This window comes from Mastomys coucha, unplaced genomic scaffold, assembly GCF_008632895.1.
Source record: "Mastomys coucha isolate ucsf_1 unplaced genomic scaffold, UCSF_Mcou_1 pScaffold21, whole genome shotgun sequence".
NCBI classification, from domain to species: Eukaryota; Metazoa; Chordata; class Mammalia; order Rodentia; family Muridae; genus Mastomys; species Mastomys coucha.
In genome coordinates, this window is record NW_022196904.1 from 108116934 (window position 1) to 108126781 (window position 9848).

The following is a 9848-nucleotide window of genomic DNA, read 5'->3' on the forward strand; positions in this document are numbered from 1 at the left end:
AAAAACCACAAACACCAAGATTCATGCTCTCCGTTCTTCTCTTCCATCTCTCTCATCTGCCAGTCTGAGAGCTGCTCAGTCTGTGGAGATTGGAAATCAGGTTAGCACTCTTAAGGAGAGCTGTTCAGCCAGAGGATGGGATACCCTCTCATCTGGAAACAGACTGCACAGAGGCACAAGTGCCAGCCCTGTGGGGTCATGGGGATACTTTTATAGGCTTTCCGTGTTTGTCATACTGGTACACCAGCATCTTGATGCAGTGTGAGTTTGCTGGTGAGATCCACGGACTACTTGTTATGGAAAAGTTATGGTTGGTGTAGAACTGTACAGGCTGCTTCTGGCACTTGAACAAGGCCTTGAGTGTGGCAGCTGCCATGGTACGGAAGCGCTTGCTGATAAAGCAGTAGAGAAAGAAGTTGATGGCTGTGTTCAGAAGGGCCAGCATGTTGGCAACATCCAACATGATGTGGACCAACCAAGGGTTCTGGATGGGTGCTCCATAGAGGTGGTAGAGAATCATGATGATGCGGGGGGCCCAGAGGGTGGCAAAGATGGAGGTAATGGTAAACAAGATGGCAGTGGTCTTCCCTGTGGAATAGCCACGGAGGCGGAAATTGCTCTTTCTCCTAAGCTTGTACACAATGATGGAGTTCAAGATGAAGAAGATGGAGCAGGGCACCAGGTACACGGTGAAGCAGTGGATCCAGACAAGGACATGATGCATGGAGGTGCTGATGTAGTCTTCAGTCCAGATGTTAGGCCACCAGTAGTAGGGGATACTGGTCAGGAAGCAAGTGATGTAAACACTCAGAATGACTTTCCGGGTCCTGGCTGGGTAGGAAACTGTGTGGTATTTGAGTGGGTGACAGACGGCGATATACCTGTCAACTGTTAAGGGGACCGTAATCCAAATAGAAGTGTGGATGGAGGAGAATTCTAGCACTTCTATGATCTTGTCAGGGATCAGAGGCATCTGCATGGTCAAAATGAAATCTTCTAACAAGAAATCCACAAAGACGATGAAAAAGAGGACCAAGATGTCAGCAGCTGCGAGTGCCAGAAGGTAGTTGTAGGAGGACTTCTGTCTTCTGGCTACCAGTTGAGAGAGGATAATGACTGTCAAGATATTTGCTGTGAAGAGAAAAGAATCAGGTTATCCCCAAGGCAGAGATGACTGTTGGCTACAGTGAGGCCTTGGGCTTGAGGTTTCTGTTAGAGGACCACATGGGCGTTACTGGGGGACACTCAGCACCACAAATCATACAAACCAAACAGCTGGACATGATCTGGTTGCAGTTTATTTGTGCCTCATGCAACCATTAGAGGTGGTACTGACATTATCCTACAATAGAAGTGGCTCTGGAGATTCAGTGCTGTATCCCTGAATCGAATCCTTCATCCCAAATATGCATCTGACTGACTGTGGAAATATGGAAGTGATGATCAATGCTGATTATCAAATGGATGATCTAGAATCACCCAGGAACAAGCCTCTGAGCATACCTATAAAGGATTAATTGAGATGCAAAGACCCATCTTAAGCATGGGTGGCACTGTTCCTTGGATGGGGTCCTGGATGAAGGCAAAGGAAAAAGTCAGCTGAGTCTGTCTCCATCTCTCTCTCATCTCCTAGATGTCATATGGCCAGCAGCTCCATGCTCCCGCTGTAATGATTTTCCCTCCATGACAGGTTGTACCCTCCAAGTGTGAGCCCAAAATAAGCCCTCCCTCCCTTCAGTTGCCTTCCCCCTTCCCCCCAGACAATTTACAACAGCAACAAGACTAGCGGGTATTGCAGCATGGGTGGGAAAGTCGCCTCCTCCAGGCTCTTGAGCTGCATGCATCCTTCCTTTGTTATGGTGTTGGGGATAGAACCCAGGGATTTGACACATGGATACATGCCCTCCCACTTGGGTACATCTTCAGCAGCATAACCTTTTAGTAACCTTTATGGGACTTAGACTCCAGGACCTCCTTTTAAGTGCATTTAAGGATGACCTTCACATTAATTTTAAAGTGAATCATATTGATTTTTGGAGCAAGTAATCAACATACATTAAGCATACTGAAAAACAATCACAAAGACAGACATTTCTCTTCTACTTTCATTTTCTAATCATCCCACTCTTTTTCCTTAGGATAATCACAGCCAATAAATAATTGATATGTATATACACCCATACATGACACAGGTATATGATTTTTGTTCAAGTAATAGCAAAATATTCATGTTCCTAGGGTTAGATGGGAGGTGGTGTTTAAAATACATGAACATACATGCATGTCTACACACTCTCTCTCTCACACACACACACATATACACACAACACTCACATGCACATGATCTCTGATCAGTTTTATAAACATGAATTTCCCTGCTGCATGGATGATGTCTGAAAGTTATTTAGATAAAACTGATTCTCATTCATTCTTTGCGATCAACTCTGGACACTGTCAGCCTTGCTTTGCAAATGAGGGTCGCAGAGAGCTTATGTCCTTTGTCGGAGGTCTAGGAACAAAGCCAGAATCAATCAATCTCTCTCTCTCTCTCTCTCTCTCTCTCTCTCTCTCTCTCTCTCCCTCCCTCCCTCCCTCCCTCCCTCCCTCTCCCTGTACCCCTCCCCTCCCCCCTCTCCCTCTCCCCTCTCCCTCTTCCCCTTCCCCTCTCCCCTTCCTCCTCCTCCTCTCCTCCTCCCTTATCCCTCCTCTTCCTTCTCCCTTCCCCTTCTCCTGTCCTTCCTTTTCCCTTCCTATCCCCTGCCTTGCTCTCATTCCCATGTTTCCTCTCTTCCTCCCATTTCTTATTTTTCGGTAACCATTTAAAACATTACCTGAGCCTGATGCCATGGTGCATGCCATAATGGCAGCATGTGGGAGGCTAAAGAAAGAGGATTGGCAAGGAGCTCAAGGCTAGCCAGGGCTGCATGACAAGACCCTGAACTCAAACACAAGTCAAACCATGCGGAGTTCACATAGAGAACCCTCCCTCAACAAGCACACCCACATAGCCTGGTGCACTTGTCCTGAAACTTAAGGGCATTTGAACATTTTCTTATATTTGGTTTATTACTTTATAAAAAGGAATGGCAGTGTAGGCAGAGGTGAAGTCAATCTTGACATAGCTCCAAAGCCACCATTTCCCCTCCTCTCTTTCTCTCTCTAGGGGTAACTAGAGTCTGCCCTAGGTGACTTTTGCTGCTGTTGCTCCTCCACATAGTCAGTATTCAAGTCCATTCCATTCTTTCCTATTATTCAGCACTGTGTTTTTGAGGCCTAGCTATGTCAGTGCTTAGAGTTCTGACAACTTCATAGCATTGTATCAACTTAGTATATTTTATATATTATATATAGTTTATTCTTTAGACTCACTCTGTGCAGCACTTTTGTTTCAGAATTTTCTCATTATGAGTATGCTAGTTCATATATCATTATGACTCTCTTTGAGAAGATGTCTATGTGAAATTTTACTGGGCAGCACACACAGAAGTACATCTATGTTTTAGGGTACACAGCTGTAGTTATTCTTGCAGTGGCCAGACACTGGACAAGAAGCAACTTAACTGAGGAATGGTTTATTTTAGCTCACAGTTTAAATCACGGTGAGATCATAAGGTGGCAGATCACATTGTGTTTGCCATAGGGAAGCAGAGACACAGCCGAATGTAAAGCTCGCTCCTCAGGCATTAGGACCTGTCTTGAGACTCAGGTCCTGGAACAAGGCTCTACCTCCTAAGGATTTCACAATCTTCCATGCTTCTGACTGGCTGGGGATCAAGTGTTGAAATACATGAGCCTACAGTGTTCATCTTCTATATTAGATAATGAGAACTAACTGTAAAGTGGTATTACTAATTTGCATTCCCAATAGTTGAACATGCAAGTCCAGCTCAGCTGCTCCATATCCTCTCAGTAGCTGGCAGCACCAATTATTATTCTGTTTAAGTTTGTGTCATTCTTGCTTTTACTCAGCTGAAGTGCTTGGATATAACAGAATGCTGGTTATATTAGCCAGGCTTCAAGCCCAGGATCAAAGTTCATGCTGTAGATTATTATTTAATAATATTTATCCCAAGGGGATGGCGACCCACACATTGAACAGTAGTGAGTGTACACTCCATGAAGCTCCTACCTCAGAAAGCATCACACTTTAAAAAATGGTTTGTATTTGTAAGCCTGATATCCCAAATGTTTGTGCATTTAGCAACTTTAAAACATTTATTTATTTACTATTATTTTCTTCAGCAACATTTCAAAGAACCCGTGAGTTGTGTACAGTGAAGAGATTGTAAATAGGACAGATGTCTATTTTGCTTTAACCAGTCTTGGAATTTACTAGCGGAGAAAAACATTGGCCAAAGAACTACAGAAGAAAATGCATAAAATCAGGTTATAGTGTGTGCTAGGAAGGAGTGGCTGGGAGCAGTGACCAGAAAACGCATTTCTGAGGAAAACATGTGGAAGGAGAAGGCATTTCAATAAAGGAAACAACATGTGCAAAGGGCCAGCGGTGAGAACACATGAAGCATTGGGCTTATTAAGGCAAAAAAACACGTCTATTGATTTGTGCTTGCTCTGTAAGCATTTTGCACTTAATAGCTCTCTTTTATTAAACAGCTTTGTTGTGTTCTCTTCAAGAGCATTTCAAAATGTTTTATTCATTCAGAAATCTTTCCACCAAGTATTTAGCATCTATATTTGCAGGCAATGACCCATGCATGGGCTGAAGGTGGGCACAAATTGGCATTGCAGACAGTCAGGGTCTCCACTTAGAGTGGAAATAGCCTGCAAATGGCTACATACTGAAGAGGGTAATGAGAATGCACATAGTAGGCATAGGGAAGCTCATGAGCAGGCATAGAGTTTAAGGCAGAGGCTCAGAAATGGTGTCTGGATCAAAGGCTGCCTTCTGGTCCTTGCTTGCTCTGACTTAATCTCACACAATTAGAGTTTCTTGGAAATCAGTCTGTAGGCCCTTATTGCACTAATGACATTGGACACCTAATAGCCAAGTATGTGGGGTTTGGAGTGGGACTGCTCTGGGGTTCCATCCTGGCTCTGTTACTGGCTCATAGATGTGGGGAAAATTTGTCTAATCACTTTGTGCTTCATTTTCCCTTGTTTATAGAATGAAGTTAATAAGAGCATCCACTTCATGAGGTTGATTTCAGATGGGAGAACTATTAAACAAGATAATTTTCAAAAGGAGAACAGTACCCGGCACATGGTAAGTACTTGGTGACTGTGACCGGTTGTCATTCATTCATTCATTCATTCATTCTTGATTCATTCATTTGTTTGCTCAAAGATAGACATCCCACAAATTGCTGAAGACATGGGGATTAGCAAAATGGACAAGTTTCTTTATGTCATGGGGATGATAGAGTGAAAGAAGAAGACAAAATAAATGAGTAAATAAATACATGAATAAATGAATAAATAAACAAATCAACATACAGCAATGCACAAGAAAATCCCAGATCATGATACCAGGCAGCATAAAGGCAAGGGATGGGAAGTGACATTTGAGTTCAGTTAAGGTGAGAAGAAAGAGTCCACCATGATGGAAAATGATTCCAGGCAGTGGGAATGGTGTGTGCAAAGCTTTGGGATTGACCTAGGTAAGGGAAGAGAACAAAAAAAAAATGAGCATAGCCTGCCATTTTATAGTTGAGGAACCTGAGACCTAGAAATTTGGATCAGTTGTCCAAACAAACCAAGCAAGTGAAAAAAGCAGGGAGAGATTCTAGCTCTTTTTGACTTTACTCCACATTAAACTCTTCCTTCTTTCCCCTCTCCCTCCTTCCATCTCTCCCTCCTTCTCTCCCTCCTCCCCTAGCCCTTGGTGTGTGTATGGTTTGGTGCATGTGGGAGATGAATGTGTGTGGGTACATGCCCACATAAGCACCATGGAGAAACCAAAGCAGGACATCTTGTATCTTCTGTTGTCAGGGTCTACTGTATTGCCTTGAGATAAGGTCTCTCACAGAACTAGAAGTTTTTCATTTCAGCTAGGCTGGTTGGACAAAGAGATCTTGGGATTCATTTGTCTTCCCAGAGTGCTATGGTTATAGGCACTATAGCTATGATGTCTGGGTATTTCTTTTTATATGTGTGCTGGGGGTATGAACTCAGGTCCTTGAGCTTGCAGAGTGAATGCTCTTATACACTGGGCCATCTCCTTGGTCCCCACTTTGTTTATATTTGGCCATAGGAAATGATTTTCAGCCAGTGACTCAAATGTAGAAAAGTCATTCCTCACAGCCTCCCGTCACTCGTTGAGCAGTGTCTTCATTTTCTCTCTGCCTGTGGTCAGAGAGAAGTAAATTCCAGGGTGTTCCCAGCAGATGCTCTGAGTATGCTCTCTAGAATGACTCTGTCCCCATCTCTTCCTCCCAAGCTGAACCCAGTTTCAAGCATGGTGCTAAAAATTCTCCAAGTTGAAATGCTGCAAAAATATTCCAGCCCCACCTAATGAGTGCTTTAAGTCAAGCAAGCCATCAAAGCCAACAAAATTGCCAGGTATTCATACTTGACATTTCCTGAAGTTTCTAGTAATTGCCTCTCTTGAGAAACTAATCTGTAGACACAGAGTTTCTCATTTCTTTTGTGTGAGCAGAGAGGTTACCCCAATCCCAGGCTAATATCAGGGACACTTAGGAGACCTTGAGGTGAGCTTGGGGGAGCTGGAGGGAACGGTATATTGATTTTTCAGAAAAGAAGTAGGAAGGTAGAAACCTCAACTCTCAGGGCTTGATGTCTCTCTAACTCCCCTTATGAAAACAATCCATCTTTCCCGCCATCACACATTTTTCCACAAAGGGAAAGTGGTGTTGACAGAGTCAGGGCACCTTTGCAAGGGGTGAATGAGCTGAGAAACCCAGATCACCACTGCCTGAAATTGCATTTCACAGCTTTTCTTTAAAGCCAACTGGCTCAGGGATCTAGTCTCTTGTGGCTCAAATGGGCAGGCTGAAGCTCTGAGGGAACAGAAAGCCCATGCTCTGGAATCCCAGAGCATTTCTGATATGCCTGGGAGAATTCATTCCCTGCACCTGTCCTTTGTAGTCCTCAGACTGGGGAGGATCTGGAGAAAGAACAACATAGCTCTGGTTATCAAACCGTTCCACCAACTGGTCTACTAGCTGTGGAGAAAGAGCCAGGGTTTTTCAGGGATAGTTTTGGTGTCTGTGATGGCTCTGCAGTTCCTATGGGTTCCTTAGAAGAGACAGCTGGCTGGACAGACAGAGCACTTGGAGCTCTGAGTCATTTCTCTTAGTTCTGCTGCTTTTCCCAATTTTTATTTATTTATTTATTTGTTTTTTGAGACAGGGTTTCTCTGTGTAGCCTTGGCTGTCCTGGAACTCACTCTGTAAACCAGGCTGGCCTCAAACTCAGAAATCCACCTGCCTCTGCCTCCCAAGTGCTGGAATTAAAGACATGCACCACCACTGCCTGGCCCAACTTTTATTTTTAACAGTTAATTTTTCAATGACTTAATTATCCAGATGCATAATAATAACTAACATTTATTCAACATTTACTATGCCCTGAGCATTTCACAACATCTCCTTTGATTTTATTTTCCATGTCAGGGCATTAGTATGATTTGAGAACTTTGAGACTTGGAGAGGTTAAGTCTGTTGTTGAGGACACACAGCTAAAGGGTGGGAAGACAGGAGACAGCACTAGACTTTTGGTACCTGAGTTTATATATTTAATCAATACATTATGGACAGGTAGGGCTGAGGAGATGGCTCAGTGGATAAGAGCACTTGCTGTATAAGCATAGAGACCTGAGTTCTGGTTCCCAGCACCCATGCTAAAACTCAGCTGTGTCTGCATGTGTCTTTAACTACAACATGGTGAGTGGTGGTGGTGGTGGTGAGACAAGAGGACTGCTAAGGTTTGCTAACCAATAATCTGGCTAAAGAACAGAGCTCCAAGTCAGTAGGGAACAGCATAGAGAGAGATCCAGAAAGATACCAGATAACCTGTCTAACTTCCATGAATTCCTAGGCATGTGTATTTTTACACAATGTGAAAACACAACAGAGACACACACAATGAAAAATAAATGAGGTAATTGTGGCGGTTTGAATATACTTGGTACAGGGAGTGGCACTATTAGGAGGTGTGTCCTTGTTGGAGTAGGTGTGTCCTTGTTGGAGGAAGTATGTCACTGTGGGGGTGGGCAATGAGACCCTACTCCTAAATAAATGAGAGCCAGTCTTCTAGCAGCTGCCTTCAGAACAAGAGATAGAACTCATAGTTACTCCAGTACCATGCCTGCCTCGATGCTGCCATGCTTGCTGCCATAATCATAATGGACTAAACCTCTGAACCTGTAAACAAGTCCCAATTAAATGTCCTTTATAAGAGTTGCCACGGTCATGGTGTCTGTTCACACCAGTAAAACCCTAAGACAGAAGTTAAAGTCTGACAACACTTTGCCATGCCAATAATGTGATAGCTAGTCTCCCTGATAGTTCCCAATAAACCACATCCCCTATATAGACCCTTTGCCTTGATCTAGTCTTATGATTGACCTGTTATGGTGATAGGAAGGCTTTGTGTGACTGTTGATGCTCTGTCATAAGGGACCTTTTGAACACTTACTTTGGGACCATGATTCCTTCTGGTGGCCCATTTTTTATTCTATGATTTCCCCATCACTTGGAGAGGCCATGTGTGGGGACTCAGAGTAAGAGGTTCAGTTGAGCTCCTAGCATGAATGGTCTTCAGCTATAAGTCTCTATCTTTGGTGCTTAGGCCTATAGAACTCAGGATCACAGTACCACATAGTTCTTGGATACAACCCCCAAATGAGACCTATCCCACAGATCTCCATCTGTCCATGAACCATGGGCACATAGCCACATAACTACAAATTTTAGCTTTCAGCTTCTATGTCATGAGGTTTTATAATGCTGCAATAGATAAACAGAGCAGGTGTTTGCTAGTGTCTCCAGGATGTTTACACCTATGATAATAACATAATTAAGTAATAATGATTAGCACCACAAGATGGGATTAAGAGGAACACCATTGCTCAACTCAAATATTTTCAGTTAGAGAGAGATTCTAGATTTTATTTTTCTCCATGTCTATAAGACATTTGAAGCATCTTTCTGCTGTTGGACATTGTTTATTATCATTATGGCTTGAGGGAGAACAGCATGGTGCTTCATTAAACACTGTGCATTTCTACAAGGTGAATCACACTAAATAGAAATGGCTTAAAGAATAATATTTTTTGGGCTGGCGAGGTGGCTCAGCGGGTAAGAGCACTGACTGCTCTTCCGAAGGTTCTGAGTTCGGATCCCAGCAGCCACATGGTGGCTCACAACCACCCATAATGAGATCTGACGCCCTCTTCTGGTGCATCTGAAGACAGCTACAGTGAATTATGCAGGATCGAGCGGGGCCAGAGAGAGCAGGGCCATCCTGGGTTCAATTCCCAGCAACCACATGATGGCTTATAGCCATATGTACAGCTACAGTGTACTCATACACATAAAATAAATAAATCTTAAAAAAAGAATAATACTTTTCTTCCCTCTTGTTCTATGTCTTGTTTCCTTTCACTTCCCTCCTACAGGCAGAGACTTTGTAAGAAAATAAAGAGATCAAGCTGTAGTTATAAAAAGACTGGGTTAACACCAGGAGAAACCTTTTGATAGCAAGTGACTCCATGAAGAACAGGCCACTGAACACATTGTTGTCCCACCCATTCAGCCCTCAAAAACTAGAGAGAGAGAAAGAGAAAGAGAGAGAGAGGGAGAGAGAAAGAGAGAGAGAGGGAGAAGGAGAGAGAGAGAGAGAGAGAGAGAGAGAGAGAGAGAGAGAGA

The 9848-nt window shown here is 43.4% G+C and overlaps 1 protein-coding gene across 1 annotated transcript in view; it reads right to left on the reverse strand.

Moving 5' to 3' along the window:
- Positions 1 to 9848, reverse strand: part of Gpr139 (G protein-coupled receptor 139) — a 44445-nt gene that overhangs the window by 3171 nt on the left and 31426 nt on the right. Inside the window, exon 2 of the mRNA XM_031388063.1 lies at positions 1 to 1131. This exon is cut by the window's left edge and continues 3171 nt beyond it. Within this exon, the coding sequence (XP_031243923.1) occupies positions 197 to 1131 (935 nt within the window). The 3' untranslated portion in view covers positions 1 to 196. The remainder of the gene's footprint in view (positions 1132 to 9848) is intronic.